General features: G+C 48.1%; 1 protein-coding gene across 5 annotated transcripts in view; it reads left to right on the top strand.

The window, feature by feature from the left end:
* Positions 1–20,323, top strand: part of MEF2D (myocyte enhancer factor 2D) — a 176,907-nt gene that overhangs the window by 121,551 nt on the left and 35,033 nt on the right. For all 5 annotated transcript variants that reach the window (XM_067569625.1, XM_067569626.1, XM_067569624.1 and 2 more), the window contains 3 exons: positions 8,103–8,240; positions 14,956–15,166; positions 16,895–16,951. In XM_067569625.1, the coding sequence (XP_067425726.1) occupies positions 8,103–8,240; positions 14,956–15,166; positions 16,895–16,951 (406 nt within the window). The remainder of the gene's footprint in view (positions 1–8,102; positions 8,241–14,955; positions 15,167–16,894; positions 16,952–20,323) is intronic.

The following is a 20,323-nucleotide window of genomic DNA, read 5'->3' as shown; positions in this document are numbered from 1 at the left end:
AGGGATGGAGGGGGGCAGGAGGTCTTGGCTAATCCTTGGGGTTATTATTTTTTGAACCCTGTTATACTTTTGGCCTTCACAACGTCCCCTGGCAATGAGTTCCCCAGATTGACTGTGCATAGTGCAAAGAAGTACTTTCTTTTGTTCATTTTAAACCTGCTGCCTGTTCATTTCATTGGGTGGCCCTGGTTCTTTTGTGTTATGTGAAGGGGTAGATAACACTTCCTTATTCACTTTCTCCACACCAGTCATGATTTTATAGGCCTCTATCATATCCCTCCTTATTCTTCTCTTTTCTAAGCTGAACAGTGCCAGTCTTTTTAATCTTGCCTCATATGGAAGCTGTTCCGTACCCCCTAATCATTTTTGTTGACCTTTTCTGTATTTTTCCAATTCTAATGTATCTTTTTTGAGATAGAACGACCGGAACTGCACACAGTATTCGAGGTGTGGGCGTACCAGGGATTTATATAGCAGCATTATGATATTTGCTGTCTTATTAGTTATCCCTTTCTTAATGCTTCCTAACATTTTGTTAGCTTTTTTGATTGCCACTGCACACTAAGCAGATGCTTTCAGAGCACTATCCACAGAGAGGCTGACATCTCTTTCTTGGGTGGTAACAGCTAATTTAGATCCCATCATTTTGTATGTGTAGTTGGGATGATTTTTTTCCAATGTACATTACTTTGCACTTATCAACACTGAATTTCATCTGCCATTTTGTCACCCAGTCACCCAGGTTTGTAAAATCTCTTTGTAACTTCTTGCAGTCTGCTTTGGATTTAACTATCCTGCGTAATTGTGTATCATCTGCAAATTTTGCCACCTCACTGTTCACCCCTTTTTCCAGATCATTAATGAAAGTGTTGAACAGCACAGATCCCAAAACAGATCCTTGGGGGACACCGCTATTTGCCTCACTCCACTGTGAAATCTGACCATTTATTCCTACCCTTTATTTCCTATCTTTTAACCAGTTACTGATCCCGGAGAGAACCTTCCATCTTATCCCATGACTGCTTAGTTTACCTAAAAGCCTTTGGTGAGGGACCTTGTCAAAAGCTTTCTGAAAGTCCAAGTACATTGTATCCACTGGATCACCCTTGTCCACACGCGTGTTGACTCCTTTAGAGAATTCCAGTAGATGGGCGAGGCATGTTTTCCTTTTACAAAAGCCATGTTGTCTCTTCCCCAATATATTGTGTTCATCTATGTGTCTAATAATTTTGTTCTTTACTATTGTTTCAACCAATTTGCCTGGTTCTGAAGTTAGGCTTATTAGCCTGTAATTGCCAGGATCGCCTCTGCTGGAGCCTTTGTTTAAAAATCAGCATTACATTAGCTACACTGCAATTATCTGGCTGATTTAAGCAATAGGTTACACACCACAGTTAGTAGTTCTGCAATTTCATATTTGAGTGCCTTCAGAACTCTTGGATGGATACCGTCTACTCCTGGTGACTTATTAGTGTTTAATTTATCAGTTTGTTCCAAAACCTCCTCTATTTACACCTCAGTCTGGGATCGTTCCTCAGATTTGTCCTCTGAAAAGAATGTGCAGGATGTGGGGATTCGTCCCCAGTGAAGATAGATGCAAAGAATTAATTTAGCTTCTCTGCAATAGGCTTGTCTTCCTTGAGTGCCCCTTTAGCCCTTGATCATCCAGTGGCCCCCCTGACAGTTTGGCGGGTGTCCTGCTTCTGATGTACTTGAATTTTTTTTTGCTATTCATTTTTGTATCCTTAGCTAGTTGCTTTACAAATTCTTTCTTGACCTGTCTAATTATACATTACACTTGACTGGGCAGTGTATGCTCCTTTCTGTTTTCCTCACTCGGATTTGACTTTCAGTTTTAAAAGATGCCTTTTTGCCTTTAACCGCCTCTCTCTAAATTCCCTTGCTGTTTCAGTTGGGCCCAGGTTTAATCTTCCTGTGGACTTAACTTTCCTAACTGTTGTGTAATGTTGCTGTTCTCAGCTAAACAGCTGTGGTGTTTCCCCCCAGAGGTGGCTGCATTTCAGTGCTGGATGAATGATCTTTGTTCAGGATTTGTGTAGGCCAGCAAACCATTTACAGTGTTCCACCCCAGAGGTAGCTGCATTTCAGTGCTGGGTGAGTGATCCCCATGCAAGTGTTGCTGTACGCCAGTGAAACACATCAGAGGTGGCTGCATTTCACTGGAGGGTGAATTAAAAATTGTATACAGCTGAGCACTTGGTTTTGTGGGTAAGGTGCTAGATTTGCAACTCAGGTGCTTTTGAATCCGAAGCCCCAGTTCTGTCACAGACTGCCTGTGTGAACTTGGGCAAGCCATAGGGCTCTGGATTCTCATTTACATCACTCTGATAGTATAAAGGGGCCTTGAAGTGAGAGTAACTAACTTACACCCAGTCTAGAAGGGTTTGAAGGGGCCTTAGTGTATGTGGGAACCACGTTTTTGGGTGTGTACAGCACCTAGCACAATGAGCCGTGATCTTGGGGCCTCCAGGTGCTACCATAATACAGATAAGAAACCAACTCATGGAGAAGGTGTTTGCTGGAGTTACGTTCAGGACAGAATAGTGATATGGATTTTTTCCCCTCCACCCCAGTGGTTTAAATCAAAGCAGCGTAATAATGGGCCTTAAATACCATGAATTTGAAACGTAAAGTATAGGATAAAAGAATTAATGCTGTGAAGTTCAGACAGAGAGAGAGAGGTTCATAAATAAGAAGTAGGGTAGAAAGTGAACTTACAGCGAGACCTATTAATAGCGGTATAGGAAAGAAATGGTAGTTTCCTCTGTGCTGCCCTCTGTGGGAGGCTTCTCACTCAGGGTCCTCTCTGACCTTGTTCGGTACCAATCCACATTTGATCTTGAGCAAGCTGGGGCCTGTTATGTGTGGTGTAGTGGAGCAACCCCAAAGTTCATGTGGGACCTGGTGGTGTGCATGGACTGATTGATCCCAGTCTCAGCCTATTGAGGGGACTCGGGCGGTAGGGAATAGAGGGGTGAGACCTCCAAACATAACTGCACCAAACGATCCCCTCCATGAACCCCCTTATAAAGCAGGCCCTGGCTTCTGAAGGTTTATCTCCACTTTGGGGGGCAGATTCTGATCTCCGTTATATCGGTGTAAGTCCAGAGTCACTCCTTTGAGTTCAGTAGCATTAGGACCAGATGCTGCTCTCAGTTTTTCAGGTGTATATCCGGAATCGGTCCATGGAACTCAGCAGAGATAAGTTGAGATTCTGAACCGAGTCACACGGATGTAACAGGTGTGGAATTTGGATCCCAGTCACTGTTCAGATCTTATCCCAGCCGTACGGGGGTATTTGGCTCTGGGAGGTTTGGGCTTCGGTATGCTCAGCAATACCGAGGCATTGGAATCTGAAGGTTGTGACTGGCCCTGTTTCATTAGCAATAACTGATGGAGCAGGCAGAGTTGTAGGAAAGAGATCTTTATTGAGCGTGCAGAGGCGCCAATTACATAGTGAAAGGCTTGTGTTCATCTGGTAGCAGCCTGAATATCAGGTTGCACTCCAGAGCCGCTAGATGTCACATCAAACTAGTTCCCTCCTGAAACCTGACTCACTTTCTTCAGTTCCATTCCCACGCAACAGACTACAGACTTCAGGCCCTGTCTCTGTTTTTAATATTGTTGTTGGGCCCGGACTGAGAAGACTCCTTCTATCTTACAAAGGCGATGATGTGATGGGTGTAGTTTTGGCAACACAAGATCATCTGAGCGCTGCAAAATGGGTTACGTTACGCTTGTGTTAGTGTGTGCTCATGCTGCACGTGTGTGCATTGCGGGAAAGAGGGAAGAAAGTACTTCACAGCTCTTTAATGTTCAAAATAATAACAACATCCTAATTAATTATTTTAAAACTGATGGCAGCCAACCTAGTCAGCCCGTGTGCGCAGCCCTCCATCCATGTGCAATCTGCAACAAGCCAGATACTACGGTGATGAGCATGGTATAAAAGCAGAATCGAACGGGCAATGAGCCATGGTGCCCAGTGATGGCACTTGTGCAGTAATTAACTAGTCGATGCAGTCTAGGTTCATAGATCATGCTCCAATAACAAACCAGCGTGTCTCCTATGATTTGAAGTAGCAAGGAAATGGATTTCACTTCCATTCACCCAAGGGATTATTAGAGATGCTTGAAATTTTCCTGCGCAAAAAAGGTTTTCTGTGCGTGTGTTTGTGTGTTTATATGCGCACTTTTTGGCAATATAACTTGTCACGGAAAATGCATTATTGAAATCTTTGTGGGGGGGGAGGTGAGGCGAGGGGGGAAGTTGCTAAATTTTTCATCTCATTTTATAATCAAAATTGTCAGCAGAACAGTTTGCTTACTTGAAAACCCAAACAATTTTGAAAATGATTTCAGTTCAAACATTGGTAACAAATACTGCAGGTAAAAAAAAAATTTGGTGAAAAAGGGAGAGGGAAATGGGTTTGTTTCAAATGTTGCAAAACCAGAAGTAGCTTCAAAGTGTGTCATAAAATCAGGTTTTCCATTATTTCACCAGCTGTATGCAATAAGGGAAAATGTTACATCTTATTATTAAATAATAATAATAATAATACCTATCTCTTATATAACACGTTTTCATCAGTAGATCTCAAAGCACTTTGAAATATTATTATTTATTGCAGTAGCACTTCAGAGCTCCAGAAATGGACCAGAACCCCATTGTGCTGGGTGCTGTACAAACACAGAACAAAAAGCCAGTCTCTGCCCCACGGACCTTAGAATCTTAAGTCAGTTCCATTATAAACCCATATTTCCCAGTGCTCACAGTGTAAGTAAGAAACCTCTTTGGGATAAAATTTGGCCTAGAAGCAGATATGTTTATCTGTGTTTGGGAAGACGAGAGGAGAATTGTCAAGGCATTTTTTTTTTCCTTTCAAGTTTGGCATGAAAAGAGATCAAGACTTCCAGGAAATTATGTAGCTTTGACTTTAAAAAAAATTGGCAAGTGCTGGTTCCATAATAATGCCTAATTGCTTCTGGTATTTTGAAAATAAAATGATTAAATGTGCATGTGTAATGCAATCTGTAAATTGGCTACTGAACACGAGACAGGAACTTTTTGTACAAACTCTCCGAAGGATTCTTACTGTACACAGTGCATAGCCTAAACATGGGCTGCCTGTGTTTCCAGTTAATGGCACTTCCTTCAGAGTGGAAAGATGGATCTGCAGTTCAGGAGCTGCAGCTGAGTCAGGAGATCCAGTTCCTTGATCTGCTACAGACTCCTTGGCCTGCCTTCTCTCCCCTGCTAATGGCTTGTCTACACTAAATAGTTTTACGTCCTGTCTATAATAGGAGTCTTTTTAATACACCAGCAAAGCGATCCTCATGTGGAAGCAGCGTATAGCTGCATATACTGGTATAGCTTGTTACACCTTCCCTTCCTCCACCCCAAATGAAACAAGCTCTACTGGTAAAAGCACAGCTTACCCTCAGTTATACCGGCAATCTCCCCACCTATGGCACTGCAGCTGTAGCGTTGTAGCGTAGGTGCTTCCTACATAGACGGAAGGGGTTTTCCATCAATGTAGTTAATCCACCTCTCCGAGAGGCGGTAGCGAGGTCAATGGAAGAATTTTTCCTTGTCTACACAGGGGGTGAGGTCAACCTAACTACATTGCACAGGGTGCAAAATTTTTCCCAGCTCTGAGCAACATAGTTAGGTCAATCTAGTTTTAAAAGTAGACCCAGGCTGAGTCGACAGTATGGGATTCTGTTGTCCTAGCTCTGTGGTTCAGGGGTCACACCTCTGCCCTCTATAGCTATGTTGGCAGAAGTTTGCAGTGTAGACAAAGCCATACGGCTTTCACTATACTGGCGTTGTTAAAGTGATACAACCCTCCTAGTAGAAGAGCTCCAGAGGAGTAGCCGTGTTAGTCTGTATACAGCAAAAACAACGAGAGTTCTGTGGCACTTTAAAGACTAACAAATTTAATTTCAGCAGAAATTACACTGGCATAAAGGTGTTTATACTGGTATAGCTATGGGTGCGCCTGCAGTACACATCACTGTGTATAGCTGTCCACACTAGGGCCTTTACTGGTGTGTCTATTTGAGTAAAATAAATCACACCCTTAACTGAAATAGTTCTATCAGTAATCAGGCCTGCAGCTACTCTTGCAGGGTAATACATCTCATTTCAAGGCCCCTTTACACTGGCAGAATAGCACAAAGAACTCTTAGTGCCAATGAGAATCAGTCCAAGGTGCCGGAGCCGCAAAATTCAGCTCCAGATTTCAAACACTGCAAAGATTCAAGCTCAGTCAGGTTAGCTCCCGTCTGCATTTCCCCTGGGTGCAACATTCTTCTTTGAGATCAACTCTAACGGGTGTCATTTGGGTCCAGATTTCGAACACCCCAAGGTCAGGCTGGCACAGTAGCAGGTCTTTCCCTGTTTTGTGAGGTGCCCAGCCCATTTGGGGGCATTTGGTAAATAATAGGTAAAGCAATAACAAAGCCAGAGCAACAGAATTGAGTAGAGAGCTGCTAAACACACTGGGACAGATTCTGATCTCACTTACCTCAGTGTGAATCCAGAGTGACTCCACTTCCCCTCAGTGGTGTTGCTGCGGGTTTACACAATGTAAGTGAAATCAGAACCCGACCCCCTGATTTCAAGAGTTGTAACCCAGCTTATGCCAAAGGTGAATTTGGCAGCTGGCCATTGGAAATGTGTGCCTGTTATTTTTTTAATTAAAGAGGACCGTTGCCATGCAAAATATACATCGCTTCTTGGTGCAGACACAACCTACTTCTTTAATAAAGTTCTGTGCTGGGCTTGCCAGGTTCCATTGTACCATGCTCCCAACCCCCTTATATCTATTTAAAACAAGCTTGCAGAATTCCACCCACCCATTTTGCTTGGGGCAAGTAATATTTTTGTTGTTTTAATAGAAGAGGAAATATTTTAATAGGAGAGTAAATATCATTAGTGTTTCCCTCCCTCCCGCCGCCCCTCCCCTCATCATTGTAATGGTGGGAGAATAGGTTTTGTGTCTCAGCTGGCACAGGGCCAAATTCATTCCTGGTGTAAATGGATCCTTTGAAGTCAATAAAGTTCCACTCGCACTGTCTTGGGTTCATATTCTCTTCTAAAACAGAGGTGTGATCCTAATAAAATCCTATGGGCTAGATCCTTATTACAAATGAGAATAAGGCCCATAATCTTGCTGAATCCTGCTAATCTCAGTGGTATCTTGTGGCAGTGAGTTCCATGGATTAACGGGCACTGTTAGTTCATAAAACTCTATTCAATTCTAGAGGAGGGTTCCAAAGATCTGTCGTTTGTCTATTAAATTTTGTCATTTGTCTTTTAAACACTGCAGGTCTGATTCTCATTTATACCATTCTGGCAGTGTAAAGGGCCTTTAAAATGGGAATGAATTACATGTACACCCACTTTAAAGAAGAATCCACACCTCTGTGATTTGCCCATGATCACATAACAGGTCTAGGGCACAGCTGAGCCTTGAGCCTGTAAGGATAAAGTCATAAGCGCTACAATTATTATGATAAGCACCGTGCCTTAACCACAGCTCCAGAGCGATATAGCGGAGTCCTGGAGTAAATGTGGATCAGCCTTGTAGGCCTTTTCTCGTAACAAGGAAGCACAGAGGTGGTTGAATGTTGGGTGATTTTTTTTTTTTTTTTAATGAAATTTTAATGATTCCCTCCCCCCCCCCCTTTTTTTTTTTTTAAACATTTTGAAGATTGTTTTTCCATGGTTTTGAAATGATTAGTTTTCTTCAAATACTTAGAATTTCGGATTAGTTTTTTCACCCCTTTACATTTCGTTGCTGTTTTTACTCATTTTGTTTTTGAAATACTGATATTTTTCCCCACAATTTTTTTTCAAAACATGGAGTAATTTCCCCCCCGGATTCAGGCCATATACCCCTTCCCCCAGCCTTTTTCCAAACCAGCTCTATTGGAAAGGCAGCCACAACGTTTTGAACAAACCCCCGCCCATCCCTCCATGTCACATACCTGCCTCCAACACCCCACACCGGCTTTGCCCTCTCCATCAGACCCGTCCTGCTCCAGATCTCAACCTCTCCTGGTTGTGTTTTCAGACATTAAGAAAGAAAGGTTTTAACGGTTGCGACAGCCCGGAACCCGACGGAGATGACTCCATTGACCAGAGCCCCCTGATGGAGGATAAATATCGCAAAGCCAGCGAGGATCTGGATATTCTGTTCAAACGCTACGGTGTAAGTACTCGCCCCTCTGGCTAGAAATCCTTCATTATGTGTTTTGTTTCTTTTTTTTTCTTTTTTTTTTTCCTTTTGTTCGATTTCTTTCCAATCCCACCCCTTCCCCAACACCTCCCCACCCCCTAAACGTAACAGGCGCTGAACAAGAAGCACAGGGAATGCGAGAGCCCGGAAGGGGACGAGGTGTTTGCGCTGACCCCGCAGACGGAGGAGAAATATAAAAAGATTGATGAGGAGTTTGATAAAATGATGCAGAGTTACAGGCTCGCAGTGAGTAGCTGGTGGCCTGCACATCCTGCCCTGGACCCGTAGCAACTTAGAACGCGACGTGGCGGGGACCACAACTTTGCATGGCTTTGCTTATGGAGCCTTGCTCTGCCTTGTCAGTTTGCTCCCGTCGGACGAAGCCAACCCAGGGCTGTCGGGGAGGCAGCGTTGTCTAATGGTTAGAAACAGGCCTAGTGATCTGAGGCTCGGTGATGCTGAGGCCCCTTTAGGTCACTCAGTGGCGTCAAAGTGGATGGAAATGCCCTCCCCTGCCCAGCTGATGTGGAGCTGGCAGAAGTAGCCTGCACCCACCCATCTCTCCTTTTATGGCATGGGGGGGTGATTGGGGGCATGGCTAGAACACACAGCATTATGGTTGTTCCCTGCCATATAGGGCTTGAGTCTCAGTTACACCACTCTGGCCTTAAAATGGGTCTAAATTACTACTAGATTGGCTTTAAGGCCCCTTTACGCTGTCAGAGTGGTGTGAAGAATTCTCAGGCTGGTTTACACTTAAAAATGTTTTACGGGTGTAACTATTTTGCTCAGGGGGGCAGGTGTCATTTTTTAACAGAAATCATTCACCCTGCACAGCCCCCAGTGCGGCCACAGTGACAAAAGTGCCTTTCACCGGGATGCCTTATTCCCCTCCCCGGACAAGAAGAAGATAAAGCGCCATAGCTGCATCTGTGCTGGGGGATTTGTGCGGTTGACTGCTTCATTTAGAGGAATGCAGCTTTTATCTCTAGACAAGCCCTTAGTGTAAATGACAATCAGGTCCTAGGCCCCAAATTCTCGGATATATTTAGGTGCCTAGATCCTATTGATTTTGAAGGGAGTTAGCTGCCTAAATACATCTGAGGATCTGGGCTTTGCTGCCTAACTTCAGGCCCCCGCGTTTGAAAAGTTCAACCCCAGGACCTTAAAAATCTGCCCCATTGCTATTAATACTGAGTCAGATCCTGAGGGTTTTTACTCCACCAAACTCCTCGTAACTTCAGTGGGAGTTTTGCTTGAGTTAAGACCCTCGTTGTTACTCTGAGTCATGGTGGGGAAAGGGAGGGTCAGGTTAAGACAGTTGCACCCGCTTTGGGATCAGGTCTAATTTGGGCCATTCCACTTTCAGTCCGTGCGAATCCATAAAGCTCCTGGCACAGCTGGTGGATGTGGCAGAAATCCAAGGTGGTTTTAGCCTGTGATTTCAGAGACAACGGCACTGGGGTGGCATCAGGACAACGATGAAAGGGATTTGTGTCGAAGGAGGGAACAGGGGCATTGCAAATTAGTTGTTAGTTCAAGGGAGCAAAGACAGTTGAGGCAGGCAAGCCATCTTCAGAGGGATTAGCCTTTCTTCTCAGGCAGCCGTAATTAATGTTGCAGGGAGTAAAAAGGGGGGCTGCTTTCCAAGTGGTGGATTCAGTATGAAAAAAACGCCAACATCCTTCCTACTGCTCCTTACAAGGACCACGTGAGCTTATTTTTTGTTTTTTTGAGACTTCACTTTGGCAAAACCCAGAGGTGGTTTTGTTTTGGGCTTTTTTTTATTTTTGGCTGACTCAGCCAGTAAGAAATTGTGGGCCTGATACTCATTTCCCCTGTTCCACCCATCCGGCAACATAAAGAGACCTTAAAGTGAGTGTAACTGCCTCATATGCTTTACGCTACCAGAGTGGTGTAAAGAGATCTTACTGTAAATTAGAATCAGGCCCTCCTTCTTCAGCCCAGGGCTCTGTCAGCAAGATGATGGTTTGAACCAAATCCCAACCAAGGACCAGTTTCTCAGTTACACTAAGGCCACACCACACCACCAGAGCCGTGTAAACGCCCCTTGAAGTGGGTGGAACTAAAATACACACCCATTTACACTGCCAAACTGGGATAAATGGGTTTTAGGGCTTATTACTTATGGAGTTGTTCCTGAATAACTCCATGTGTTGACACTCGTATTCTGGAAGAAGAGTGCCTTCTTTCTGTTTGGCTTAACTCCCTCTGAAAGTGGGTTCAACTAACCAAGGGATAAGGCACTCTTATTCCAGATTCAGACCATCTACACATGGAGTTACTCAGTTGCAGCTGTTGCACTTTAAATTCATGCCCTACCTTAATCTGCATTATCTTTCGAGTGTAGACAAACCCTTAGTGTAAATGACAATCGAGCCCCCCGGCACTGGATTTTAAGGGAAGTTTAGCTCAGTGGGCTGGATTCTGCCTTATGCGATTCATCTGGAGCTTTGCCAGGGTCTTAGTTGGTTCAAGGATCGCAGGGTGAAATTCTACGTCCTGTGCTAAGCCAGGGTCAGACTGGTTGATCTCAATGGTCACTTCTGCCCTTAGAATCTGCGGGTCTAATTCTCAGCTGCCCTTGTTCTGTTGTTTACAGCTGTGCGAAGTGGGTGTAAAACACTGCCAGATGAGTTCATGGCATTTAGCGCTTGCTTTGCCTTGGGGAAGGTAGTTACACAAGGGCAAGTCAAGGGGAGAACAGGGCGCCATCAACCTAGAATTTCTCTTTTATTTGCATGACAGTAGCGACTGCAGGCTGCAGTCCAGGATCAGGGCCCCGTTATGCTAGGTGATGTGAACACAGGATTAAAAAAAGGGAAAGTCCCTGCCCCAAAGATCTTGCAGTCTTGCAGGCTGATTGGTCGCAAAAGCATAGCATCTGCCTCCTTGACAACGCCTCTCTTGTGACAGGATCGAATAGTGGATTGTTGGAGCAGATGCTTTTCTTCTTAACCAGCTTTTTGTGTGATTTATGAGAACTAACACAACTCATCTGCCGGGGAAGCTAATGACGGCCTGTTCCAGACAAACTGGCCTTAACAGGGCCCTGCATTCAGTGTGCATTTGAAACTGGCTTTCAAGAAACAGAAAGTCGTTGACGTTTGACTGATTAACGAACCGCTCCCCACCCCCCGGATTTTGGATTGTTGTGTTCATTCCAAACCTTTGCTCGCCATAACACTCACTGCAGCTCCTGCTGCTCGGTAATCAGCAGCTGGCCTGTGGGAGGACGGGAGCTGCTGGTTGAATGGCCCCTTGTGTGCACACAACTGGGCAGCAGCATTGGGAGGATCGGTTGGCTAATGGTTCGAAGGTTCAGTGTGATAGTTAAGAGCCAAATCCTGTCCTCAATCCATTCATGTAACTCCCGTTTATGTCAGCAGGTTTCACACGTGCATCTGGGGTAGAACCATGCCCTAAGTTTCTTTCTTTCTTTCTTTCTTTCGTTCGTTCGTTCGTTCGTTCTGTGCTTTAGTTTCTCCTCTCTTTATTGTTATTTATTACACAGTCTTGCATTGTAGATGTGCAACAGCCAAACATATAAGAGCCTGATTCTCATTGACAGTCAGGGTGTGTCTACACTAGCAATGCTGCTCTGGCACTCCCGCTGTGCTGTAGCTGCGTTGCTCCAGCATGGAGGCTTCCTACAGAATGAAGGGAGGAGACCTGTTGCTGTAATATAGCCCCCTCTCTGAGGCCTGCTGTACGCTACAGGGTTAGGTTGACGTAAGCTGCCATGCGTCAACCTGGCGGTGGAAATGTCTTCACGTAAATTTCACTCCCACCGACGTACTGATTTAGCAACACCACCTCCCCAGGCGGCGTGGAGTCACGGTCGATGTAATTAGGTCGACGCTGGGACAGTGCAGGGCTTACGTGGGCCCCTGACTAGCTTTCAGGAGCCATCGCACAATGCTCCATGCTGACAATACAATCACTACAAGCGCACACCGCCAACACAAGGAGCCGAGTGTGCGCGCACACACACAAGCGATTTAATCCCTGCGGTGGCTGTAGGCCGACAAAAGTTAGGTTGACATAATTTTGTAGCGTAGACGTGGCCCGAGCGGCGGTAGCGAGGTCGACAGAAATCTTGTGTCAACCGAGCCGTGACTGCATTGTGCCTTAGGTTGGCTTAATGACATCGCACAGGGCATGAAAGTTTTCACAGGCCTGAGGCATGTAGTATAGCCAACCTAACTTTGGAGTGTAGACCAGCCTTGAGTCTCCTCCATGGCCGTGAAGGGGCCTTCGTGTCAATGAGGATCCAGCCCATAAGAGTCCCTTGCCCTGCAGAGCTTTCAGTCTTTAAGTCTTCTTCAGTCTGAAGTTCAGAGCAGGGAGTGGTCCTCAGTGCCTGCTTGCTGCCTGGAACAGCTGAATGCCCTGGAGATCTTTGAAGGAGATGGGGGATGATGGGCAGGCAGGAGGCTTTCCCAACCAGGAGCCCCTGGGAGAATGGAGGCCCGGCTCATCCTCTCTCACACTCGTTCTTCCTCTCCTGCAATAAAAAGCTGTGTTTGCCCAGCAGCGCTTTAGTGATAACATCTCGGCAACACCAAAAGGCTGGGAAGCTTCCTGGCTTCCCAGGGCCAATGAAATTGAAAGGGGGCTTTAGCAAAGCCCTGGCAAAGCCTCTGAGCAGGTGCCTGCTCCTGCTAATGAAAAGCAAATCAGTGACATAAGAAAGAGTGATAGGATAATCTGGGCAAAGTCTGGCTTTAACAGGAACCAAGCTAGGTGGATCTGTCCCTTGAGCAGCAGACGATCATGAATTAGAAGAGTTTCTGCTGCTTCGGGGGTGTCAGGGCCCCACGTCTATCCATTAACTGGCATCCCAGCAGCTCCATGAATTGGTAGGAGCAAAGCTGCACTTTGGGAATGCTCCGATCGGTCACTCTTTCTATGCCAGTAGCCAGCTAGAGGCTCCAGTGGAGGTCGGCTGTGTTGGGCAGGGACCGTCTTTTTGTTTGTACAGCGCCTAGCGCAATGGGATCTTGGTCCAGGGGCTGCCTGCTCACAGTGAGACAGCCCCTGCCGCTATAGCGTTCACAATTCCGGAGTTTGTCTATACATGACAGTTTGAACTCAGATCCTTTCAGGCAAAAAACTAAAACATCCAGGCCAGCTTTCCCGGGGGCCTCCTGCACTGCAATAGTTGCAACCACATCAGTTTGTACCCACAGAAAAAAACACCCCAGGAAACCACCCGTGGACGCTGCAATGGGGTAACTGCACACGCAGGCATCTGAGCTGCGTGCACGCTTATTCCAAGGAATATTCGACACCTTACGTTTCTGTAGAACTCTTCTTCCAGAAGCGCCCCAAAGCACGGGCCAGACCCTGAGCTGCTGTAACTTGGTTTCGCACCATTGCCATCAATGGAGCTTCTCTGATTTACACCATCTAAGGAGCTAGCCCCAGATACATACAGCAGGCTGTTGAAATACAACCATCTCATTATTCATATTATGGTAACATACACCCCAAGCCAGGACCTCGTTGTGCCAGATGTTGTACATACACCCAGTAAAAGATGGTCCCTGCCTTGAAGAGTTTACAATTTAAATAGGCAAAGGAGGTATTATTTTCCCCATTTAAGAGGTGGGGGATTGAAACACAGAGAAATTAAGTGACTTGCCTAAGGGTCTTTGCTAGGGTCTGTGGCAGAGGTGGGAACAGAACGCAGGGCTCCTGACTCCAAGGGCAGGTTAGTACCGTAACCCCAAGACCATGCTCCTCCTGGAGCGAGCACAGGCATTATCAACCTTCATACCAGCATGGAGGGAAGAGGAAGCTCTTCAGAGCTGGGTCTGTGTGTCTGTACCCGAGTCTCGCACAGTCCCGATTGGAGCCCCTAGGTGCTGCAGGGATACAAATAACGGCTGTGAAGAGGGCCCTGGGATCATGCACTTCTGTGTGGAACCTGCAGGCTCTTTTCACTGAGACAGCCTCTGCCAGGTCCTCAGCCGTGTAAATCAGTGTAGCTCCATTGACTTCAAAACAGCTGTGACCACTTACACCAACAGAGGATCTGGTCTGTTGAGACTCCCATGGGGCTCTGTTTATTTACCTCGGAGGTTGAAGGGCAGCGTTAACCCATCTGGCACTTGTCTCCTGTGGTTTCAGAGCTTCTCATCCTAAGACCACTGCGTTATTCCCCTCTCTGGCGTTCCAAGGGTGCCTCTTTAATGCTTTGAGACATTTCCAGCTACCTCTCTGTAAGCTGTTTTAGAAACACTTGGTCGAGCTCTGGAGGTAAATAAATGCAGCAGGTTGCAGTGCTTTTCAGCTTTGGTGTGCCCAGCTGGATATCCATTTGCCCTTCTTTCTCTGTCTTCACGGAGGGGATCCATGCCCCTTTGTGCATTGGGCCAGATTCCCCACTGCCCTCCGCTATTTTCACCAGTGTAAAGTGGCTGCAGAATGCTAGCAGCGTAGAACAATGCAAATGACTGCACAAGTTGCAGGACAATAATGAGCTGGGTTCATGTTTGGACCAGATTCCTAGCTGGTGTAAATCAGTGTCGCTGCCTTCCAGGCTGAGAATCTGGCCCCTTATTACGCCATGAACCTAGCAGAAGCCTGCTCCTTGGCCAAGCAAGTACCTCTGGGTGACTCCTCAGCGCCAGTCCCCAGTTTCATCTGCCTCTCTGTTCAGTCTGCAGTGCCCGCTCCAAACTTCGCCATGCCAGTTACGGTTCCGGTGACCAACCAAAACACGTTACAGTTCAGCAACCCTGGAGGCTCCTTAGTGACCCAGTCGCTGGTGACCTCTTCGTTGACGGACCCGAGACTCCTGTCGCCCCAGCAGTCGGCTCTGCAGAGAAATACCGTGTCGCCCGGTTTGCCGCAGAGGCCAGCCAGTGCAGGTGAGTGTTTGACCTAGTGCTAGAATAGCCAAGAGAGGGCACCAGTGTCTTCGGTCCCCTACTTGAGTCCATCACTTCTCTCACCTCCAGAGATCCCACTCCTTCCATCTGTTGTCTGTACAGCACCTAGTACAATAGGGTGTTGGTCCACAACTGGGGCTCTTAAGCGGTACTGCAGTACAAGTAATAAATAATAATAATAATACTTGAGAAGGTCCTGGGTGCTCAGCAAACATCCTATGGAGTGCAAATGGCAAACACAATTATTGTATAGCCACTAGAACTGGGAAGAGAACAGATGTTTTCAGTTCACTGGCAAGTCCGAAAAATCAGGGGAGGACAGGACTTGTTTTGAGGGGAGGGCATTTCTTCCCCGTTGGCTCAGAGGTCCCTCTGAGGCAGCTGCTGCCAGCATTTCCTTCCTGGGTGCTTAGCGCATTGAAGAAATCCCGTTTCATAGGCACTGCGTGCTTGCACGTTGTGAAGTGCTTTTTCACCCTGCGCATCAGAGGAGAACAAAGATCCGCCCTGCAGTTTCTAAATCCAAAGTGGCGTGAACGGAGCCGAGCGCGTGGTCGCCCGGTGTGAGGTATAGGCTAATGCCCTCTGCGAGAAGCGTCTCTGAAACTGTTACACAGAACCCTGTGTATTGTGTGTGTCCGAGATGATTAGTGCTGGTCAGAGACCTCTGAACTCTGCCCTAGAATCACATGAACCTGATGTCACTTACTGGACGGCTGCTGCACTCCACTCTGTCTCTGTGGAAGGGCGTTAAAATGAGTGTGATGGTGATGTACATCCCCTTTAAAGCCCCTTTACATTGCCAGAGCCGTGTAAAGGGGCCTTCATGCAAATGAAAATCTGGTCCTAATTATCTACCACTGGGATTTACTGGTCCAAAAAAATTCCTAGTGCAGACATTCATCTGAGGATATGTGCTCCTGACTTCTGTTCTTAGCTCAGAGAAGGGATTGCGGTCTAGTGAGTAGAGCAGGGGACTGAGAATCAGGACTCCTGGGTTCTAGCGCCTGATTTTGAGAGGGGAGTGTGGGTTAGTGGTTAGAGCAGGGGACTGGGAATATGGACTCCTGGGTTCCTTTCCCAGCTCTCTAAGATGCCTAGATGGTTATAGTGGGGGAGAGGGAATGTGGATTGCTGGAATAAATAACAGTCTTGAGATGTGGTCAAACAATTCAAAATAGCAAATAAATAGTCAAAGTCCGTTTGCAAAGCGGATAAAGGGTTTGATCCTTCCCTGGAAGCAGCTTTCCAAGCCCTAAGTGAAAAGCAACATTTCCCAACCGTTTGTCTTCACATGACACCACCATGGCAGGCTCATCGTCACGGCTCTCTGGCTGCTTGCGGGAATGGTTTCTATTCGGTGCAAATGTTATCCGACAGATCTTCTTTCCAGTCCAGAGCCGGGGGGTGGGTTCTCTTCTGCAGACTGTGTCCCCAGGAGGGCTTGGAACGGCAGAGCCACGCTGTTTTCCAAAAGCCGAGTGTTCTGGCCTGAGCGTCTGTGCTGCGTGCCTCGTCCCCGAAGGAAATGTATCTGTGTGGATTTTGTTTCCAAGCCTGGAAGGGCTGTACATTTTATCCTGGATTTTCTTGATGGGAATGTAACACGGTTGATTTCCCCTTCCCCCCACCTGCGAACAGTCAAAGGCTGCTCAATGCACTGTGTTGTGAACTAACTCTGTCCCTGTGTCTCCCGTTGCTTTGCAGGGGCGATGCTTGGGGGAGACCTGAACAACACAAATGGAGCCTGCCCGAGCCCAGTTGGTGAGTGAGAATGGGGAGCTCCTCCTTTTTTGGAGGCAGGGTGGCCAAGAGCACGGGACTGGGATTCAAAAATACCTGGGGTCTATTCCCAGCTCTGCCACCGGCCTGCTGGGTGACCGTCGGCGTGTCGCTGACCCGCTCCGTGCCTCAGTTTCCCCATCTGTAAAATGGGGATAATGATACTTGCCCTCCTTGAGACCTATTGATGAAAAGTGCTGGGTGTCGTTATTGGTAGTGACGATCCCCTCAAGCGGCTAAAGTCAGACGTGGAGTGCAAGTTCAAGCAGCACCCGGTCTTTTAGATGTGGATTTTCAGGTCGGCCAGTTTTGTGTGGTAGGATGGTCCTGTGTTTAAACTGCTAGACTGGGACACAGGAGGTCTGGGTTTGGTTCCTGACTCTGCCATAGGGGATAATTTTCTCTCTCCCATCTCCGGTCCTTTTTACAGTTATGTCTCAAGGGAGACATAAACCCAATAAAATTCAAATTTGAGTCAAACTTCCCTTAGTCTGCTGGAGGAGAATGGTAGCCTTGTGGGCAAAGGAATTGACTGGGACTAGGAGAGCTACATTCAGTTCCCAGCTGTGTCAGGGACTGTGTGTCTTTGATGTTGGGCAAGACACTTAAGGCCTGCTTCTCACTTATGCTAAGGCCCATATACCACTCTGGCATCATAAAGGGACCTTAAATGTTGGTGCAACATCCACTTAAAGGTCCCTTTCCACTGCCAGTGTGGGATAAAGGGGCTTAGAGTCAATGAGAACCAGGTCCTCTGTGTCAGTTCCTCATCTGTAAAATGGGGCTAATAACACTCCACTTGTCCCATGTCTTGTCTATTTAAATTGTAAGCTGTCCAGGGCACGGCTGGTCTCTTATTAGGTGCGTGTACAGCACCTAGCACAGCCCAGCCCTGATCTCAGTTGGGTCTGCACGTGCTACCGTACTGTTGCTTTTAACAATCATGATCCAAATCAGGCAAAAAGAGCCCTACATCCAAACCAAGTTGCTGGGTTTCATGAGAGGTGGCTCGCGTGGCCTCTTTGATGCGGCACAGAGAGGGTTAAATCAAGGATGCGCTCTGCCCTGGATGCTTTCGTGTAAAGGAGATGGGGATTCGTCTCCCAAGTGAGATTCAGGTCGGGGGCTCAAGACTAAAAGTCCTGTTTATTCTGCTGCGAAGGCTGGGCTACGGATTCCAACCCTCCCCAAGTGAAAAAAAGCTGATCCTAGAGTCACGTGGACCCTTTATAACAGGGCCAAACTAAAACCCCACATCTAAACACCCCAGGGTGCTGAGTCTCTGCTGCCCCCACGGCCGCCCATCCCAGGCTGCCTATGGGCTGCCGTGCGGTCCAGAATCCCCATCGCGCCATGCACTAGGGGCCAGCGACCGGCATGTCCCCTATGTCAGGGCTGGCTGTGGGAGCGAGGCAACGTAAGGCAGCTTATGGCAGACCTGCACTGGGGGGGTTTCTCCCTTGCCCTGCTGCGGTGCCTTTAGGCCTTCTGTATATTGCCGGAGCGGTGAGCAGAGGCCAGAGCCTGTCCCTGGGTCTTCAGAGCGTTCGAAATCTGACTCTGAATTTTGCTGCTTGAGTTCGTCGGCAAAGTCAGAGCTGCTGGGGAAGAGGCACTAAGGACTGGCCCGTACCTCCAGGCAGAGACACGCTCTGTCACTTTCTATCAATCCCTCCCCCCTCCCTCCCCGAAACTCACCCGCCTCCCCCCCAAACCCCCACCTCAGCTGTTGTGAGCGGCTGTTCCAGCTTCAAACTTGGCAGGTTCCATGAATGTCAGAATTGACGTCACTGACGCATTCTTCTCATTCCTCCGGCCACTCCAGGAAACGGGAGCGGGGAAGCGGGGCCTGTGGGGCTGCAGGCAGGCCTGCAATTCTATCGGCGCCTCTCGTTTTCGACCCAGGCCTCCTGGCCCCTGTCCCCACCAAGCCCCAGACTCAGCATTTGGACAGAGAGGTGGGGAAGGTGGATGAGAGTCTAAGGAGCTTCCAGTGTGTTTTGGGGCCAGCCGTCGACTTCACGTTCGGTCGCTGCCCTTCTCCTGCCTCTTTTCCATTCTCAAGTCTGTGATCGGGCCCCTCGGCGAGGGAGCTGAGCCTGGCAGGCACCCACTCAGCACCGTGCGATCACCGGCTACCTCGGATTCATTCTCCTCTCTGGACCCCTCTGACTGCAGGCTTGGGTCACATTGTGATTCCCAGCCGGCGTGGTGGAGCTGGCGTCAGGGTTCTGTACCCTGCGCCCAGCCCCGGGCGTAGAGGGTGGGTTAGGGACCTGGCCAGAACGCGTTGCACGACAGCTATTCCCCTCTCCCCAGGATTAATTGCGGGGCAGCTCGGGGGTATGGCCGATCTCTCTTCCAAGCCGATAGGGGGTGAGTAGGTGCATGGCCAGAGCGCATTGCACTGTGGCGATTCTCTGCTCCCAGGGCTCATAGGGGGTAGACTGGGCCCATGGGCAGAGCGGAGTGCGCTGTGGCTATTCTGTGCTTCCTAGGGTCCATAGGGGACTGCAGGGAGCAGAGCCTGAGGCGGCTCTAACTTACACTGGGGCTGGGCCTGATGCAAACAATCTCAGGATACAAGTGCGAACACGTCGAAGCCCGGGAATAGAGTAACTGAGAATCAGGCCCCGTGTTTTCAGCCCTCCCTTGCTTCCGCTGAGTCCCGCTCTGTGGAACAACGTAGGGCTATAGGATAAGGGGCTTTGAGAGAGCAGCTAATACACTATGAGGTGTAACAAAGACCCCCGGCCGGCCGGTTAGTTGCTTTGCAACATCTCAGCCTCACAGTCGCCAAAGAGAACAGCTTCCTCCGCGACGCCCTCCCGTGTGCCTTCGAGCTCACGTTCACCTTTGGAAGGAGTGGTGCTTGTCGCCTCCCCAGGAGTGGATCCCTGCCAAGTCCCTCATTTCCTCTCTGAAGCCAGCATTTGCTGCCTCTTAGCTCCCGTCTCTTTTCCCTGGGATGGGGGCGGGGGATCAGAAACGTGGGAGATCCTCTGGGTCGAGGCGATAGATGTTTGTTCCCAGTGGCGCATCTGGGTGACCAGTGTCGCTGGGAATCACACCAGGGGGTTTTGAGGAGAACTAGGCCCGAGCAGAAGGCGCTGAGATCCTGCTCTTCGGCTGACTTGTGTTCCTCTGCCCCCCCGGCTGCAGTCAGCGGATGGGACATAGCAGAACAGCTGAAACGTGGCACGTTGGCCTCTCAGAGCAGCCTGCTTCCTGTGTGGCTTTGACACACCACATAAGGCTTCTGGGCCAGATGCTGGCAGGTGGCCCGCAAATATCAGCAGGCACCTGGCCAGCCGTGCTGCCGGTTGTGGGGGTTGGATGCAGTGGTGTCAAGAT

This window comes from Emydura macquarii, unplaced genomic scaffold (assembly GCF_026122565.2).
Source record: "Emydura macquarii macquarii isolate MOO-44397 ecotype Brisbane River unplaced genomic scaffold, CSIRO-AGI_Emac_v2 contig_2924, whole genome shotgun sequence".
NCBI classification, from domain to species: Eukaryota; Metazoa; Chordata; order Testudines; family Chelidae; genus Emydura; species Emydura macquarii.
Note: the sequence above shows the minus strand (reverse complement) of the source record. Positions and strands in the feature narration are given on the sequence as shown.